General features: G+C 31.5%; 1 protein-coding gene across 5 annotated transcripts in view; it reads left to right on the top strand.

The window, feature by feature from the left end:
• The window catches only part of LOC100165011 (kelch-like protein 2), an 11,865-nt gene continuing 7,144 nt past the window's right edge, over positions 1-4,721 (top strand). Inside the window, exons 1-7 of one of the 5 annotated variants that reach the window (XM_029486645.1) lie at positions 1-182; positions 257-1,063; positions 1,926-2,079; positions 2,143-2,249; positions 3,780-3,907; positions 3,994-4,169; positions 4,245-4,341. In XM_029486645.1, the coding sequence (XP_029342505.1) occupies positions 1,000-1,063; positions 1,926-2,079; positions 2,143-2,249; positions 3,780-3,907; positions 3,994-4,169; positions 4,245-4,341 (726 nt within the window). In that variant the 5' untranslated portion in view covers positions 1-182; positions 257-999. The other 4 variants (XM_001952151.5, XM_003241041.4, XM_008191885.3 and 1 more) reach the window with 4 other exon arrangements.

The raw sequence follows: 4,721 nt of genomic DNA, 5'->3' as shown, positions 1-4,721 counted from the left end.
CGTCATCACTACGCATCAATATTCGACATCAGATAGCCAGATAGGCAGGAATTTTATAATTTAAATTTAAATTCTTATGTATTTTAATATATTGGTTAAGTACCATACTTATGGCCCTGCAGTATTGTCTATTACACGTTACCGCGCTGAATTGAATTCAACTACCTACCTACTATAAAGGAGTAAGACAATACTTATTCTATTATTTTATAAATTGAAACAATTTTAATCTAAAAATCATTTAAATCTAATTTAGCTATATAGAATCAATATTACATTTGTTCATGCTGCTATCGTCAGCATTTCCGCCACTCCGTCTGTAATGGTGACAATGTACAGCATGCACAATGGACAACTCTTTTTCCCCGCTCTTCACCGTCCCTTCTTACGCATTATATATGATCCACTCTATACAAACGTATTTCTAATGTCTTTACTTAATCTATGTCAACACCGCCATAGTTTATATATTTTATTTTGTATCTTTTTTACGTTGTGTGTCAACATAACCAAACAGTGTTCGTATTATAATTCTGTATTACTATTGTGTGAACTGGAGACGCTCGCTAGTAAAGCAGCTTCCATTATTTCGTTCGTATTCATTTTTATATACACGTTATATTTATTATCATTGTCGTCATCAGTAAGATGACACGATAATCATTGTAATTTTCTCTGGTTTCACGGATACTGAGTCTGCAGATCATTTATACAACGACTACCAATAAATCATATATCGTTCACAATTCGGTGAGTACTTATTTATTTGGTTCCGTTTATAATACCTACCTCTCTGTTAGATAGTCCGAACTGACTATAGTCAATAAGGATTGAGATTACGGTGATAATTGCAATATCGTCTGCATCATTATTGGCATCATTCGTCATTAGCGTAAGTCCGCCAGCAACCATTGTGCGTTGTGTGAGTGGCCTCCCAGGTCGTCCAGGTGCAATACGCTGTGGATCGACCAACCGCATGTAACTCCACCTCAGTCATTGATGCGTGACAATTCTGGATCGTTCAACGGATATCGTGGCAACCCGACATACTTCCGTAGCATAAGTTGTAAGACTATATATCCAATTGTTGTGATCTCTGTGGTCATTGCACCACACCGATTCGATCACAGAGAGACCCCCCACCATATACTTAAACTGCATAATACTATTTCCCATTGTATAACGTGTATCTTTCACTCCCTCGCGTGTCGGTGCTTTCAGTTCCTTCGTGTCCATTGTCGCGTAATTGTTGCCCCCCGTCACATCGTTGGGCTGTGTGTTGGATTGCCTATATCTTGGAACTAGGCGTTGTCATACTGTCGCGTTGGAAACGTTAATCGTGCACGCAGTTTTGGTTGCCCACCCTTGACGCCTTCAATCTTTTCGGTAGATACAATTACTATAAGTTAAATCTATCGAATGGTCCTTCACAATTATCGATTACCCTATACAACATCGTAATTTCTTTTTTTATTAATATTTAAATATATTTTTGCTGTGACACCGCAGATGAGTACTATATATAACTAGGTAGGTACCAGGAAAAAATGGATAAAACTTAAGTGATATTGTAAAGATCAATATTAATAATACAAAAAATAGCATTCCTTGTATTTGTTTTTGATATTATCACCTACCCACTGTAGTCTGCAACAAATATATACTTAAACTAAATAACTGAAAGTACACGACGTGCATTATGCACATTCAATCTACAATCTAGGAATAATGAACATAAATTTTAATTGAATAATATTTATTTCAACACTTATTTATACTTGAAGTTATCCATATAAACTTAGAAACATTTTAACAGCAGTAGGTACTTTGTTGAACTTTACAGGTTCTATACTACAATTTATGTATTATTAGGTCAATGAACGATAATATAAAAATTTATCACAATTTTTAAAATAATTTCAAAGGTGTTATGTCGGTGAAAGAAATGGATGCCTTAGATACCTCATCCTGTGAAAGTGATCCAAAGCAAGTTCTGACATCCAATGAATGTGAACCAACCAATTTCAGAAATAACTCTCACTCGGTCAGAATACTAGAAGAATTAAAATCTCTACGGAAGTATGTTAACGGTGATTTCAGCTTCATTAAAAATAAATATTAGTTACGGATTTTTGTTTTTAGGAATGAAGTATTATGTGATATTAGATTTGAAACAGATGATGGATGTACAACGTTTGGCCATAAAAATGTTTTAATGGCAGCTAGTCAATATTTCCGTGCAATGTTCAGTAATTATTTTTATGAGAATAATAAAGACGCGTATTACAAGAAAAAATCTCATCGTACATACACTGTAGAATAGACTGAATTCATTATTTTGTTTTAATAGTGTAAAAACTAACAAGGGCGACCGCGGGGGGCAAGTAGGGGCAGTTGCCCCCCTTGGCTTTTTCTGGGTTGATTATCATAATTATTATTGATGATTTTAATGTTATAAAAAAACTTAAAAATGCCATAACAATTCTAAATTGTGCACTGAATTGATTTTATTTTTAATATTAAAGATATGAATTTTAAAATAAATTCGGTATAAATTATAAAATACATTTTAAACTTATAAATGATTGTATAGGTATAAAAGTTTTACAGTCAGAACTTATCATTTGGACTACTTATTTAATCTGAAAATCAACTATTTTTTTTCTATACGTATATGTTTAGACTTAAAATCATATATTTATTATAAAATTCATGAAAAATATGTGCAAAATTTTAAATTTTAATTTAGAAAAAATTTCGAAATGCCAAAAAATATTTAATTCCAAAGAATGACCTTAAAATTTTAAATCGTCAAAAAATACAATTTAGGTATATTATAAAACGAGTATCGCGTAGCTAGATTTGGAAAACAATGCAAAGTGCATCGTAATCTCAACCTCAATCACTACCGTTGTAGTATAAAACATCGCAAAATAAACTTTTTTTTAATTAAAAATAAAAACCTTTTTCTTTACAGAGTGATTTTTATTACACTCAATTATGAACGTCAAAACTAAGAACGTTGTTTTTATAAATTATGAGATGTAGTGGTAGGACCAAGTGCAATACTGCAGTGTCTACCAAGATTTTACTTTTTTGATAATAAAATTAAATGTTCATAGATGGCATACCTACAATAGCTTAAACTCTTCAAGTTTTTGGTATCAAGGACTGAATAAGCTAGAAATATTTAATTTTATAAATTACCTAACATTATAAAATCAATGGTAAAATTTTATTTATTAAAAAAAATGTAGGTATATTTGATTATTTAAAATTACATAACAATTAATTAAAATTATGCTGTAAGTTTTAACTAACTATCTACGTATAATTCATAAATATTTTTACATTCCTTGTCTATACGAAAGAAAACATGTCACAAATATACTTTATAAGTAATTATAACTAATAGGATAGTGAGACAAAAAATGTAACAGGAAAATATTTTGCCCTCCCCTTGACAAATTTCTGGGGACGCCCTATTGTAATACACTGTATTAAACAGTGGCGCCGAAGTCCGTGCTAACGTCGGCCACATTTTATTTACATCATAAATGAGCATGATTATATTTAAACCGTGATTAGGAATAAATATATATTAGGGTAGGTGCCTTCATATTAAATATTATTAAGATATCGAGGCCGGAAAGTATCTATTTACCCCCCCCCCCCCCCCCGAATGGTTATCGGGTAGTAGATTAGTAGAAAAAAAATTAGTTATAACTTATAACTAGGGTAGCAACCAAAATATAGAATGTAATTTTAAAATTTCATAGAATCGCGGAAAATCGGAAAAACCGGCAACAACACCGTCAATATAAGAAAATTAGATTCAACTGTTTTACAACTATTATTAGATTATATTTATACGGGTGAAATTATCGTCACAAAAGAAAATGTACAGGTATTCCTAATTAAAAATGTGATTTGTTACAGACTATAATACAAAATTAATTTAAACATATTATTGATGAATGTTGATTTCTCAAGGAGTTGTTACCAGCCGCAAACCTCTTACAGTTAGATTTTGTAAATGGCGCATGTATTGAGTTTTTACAAAAACAACTGGTTGCATCGAATTGTCTTGGTATCAGAGCGTTTGCTGACTTACAGAACTGTACGGAATTGTTATCAAGTTGTGAAGCGTTCATTAAAAATCATTTTTTGTATGATATATTTAGCTTAATTCTCTATATTTCTCAGTATTACACTATATATGATATAATGACAATTATTTTCAGAGAAGTGGTTAAAAGTGATGATTTTCTATCTTTATCTTCTGAAGATTTGGTGAAGATTATCTCCTGTAATGACCTTGCTGTTCCATATGAAGAAAAAGTAAGCAAACTGCAATATAAGTAATATTTATTGTACCATGGAGATCAAATCAACACAAAGAGCTAACATGTACCGTACCTACATATTGTATTATAATAATAAATTAACTAGAGGGGGTTTTAAAGTACCGAGTGTAACTCCTCTTGAATAGTCTGCAAACTAATAAAGATAATTGTTAGCCTGTGAATTAATTGCCTGTGTGTTAATCCATGAATAATAAATCTCTATGAATTTAGAAATAAAACGACATTAGTGAGACATTATTGACTGCGTGATTCAATGTCAGGACTTCGGGAGGCGATCTCACATTCTCACGTCACCTCCCTACTTAGATTGTTTTTCAATGTTTTTTTTTTTTTTTTATCAATATGGGATCTTCC

Source organism: Acyrthosiphon pisum, chromosome A1, assembly GCF_005508785.2.
Source record: "Acyrthosiphon pisum isolate AL4f chromosome A1, pea_aphid_22Mar2018_4r6ur, whole genome shotgun sequence".
NCBI classification, from domain to species: Eukaryota; Metazoa; Arthropoda; class Insecta; order Hemiptera; family Aphididae; genus Acyrthosiphon; species Acyrthosiphon pisum.
The sequence above is the reverse complement of the archived record's forward strand: the minus strand, read 5'-3'. Positions and strand labels throughout refer to the sequence as shown.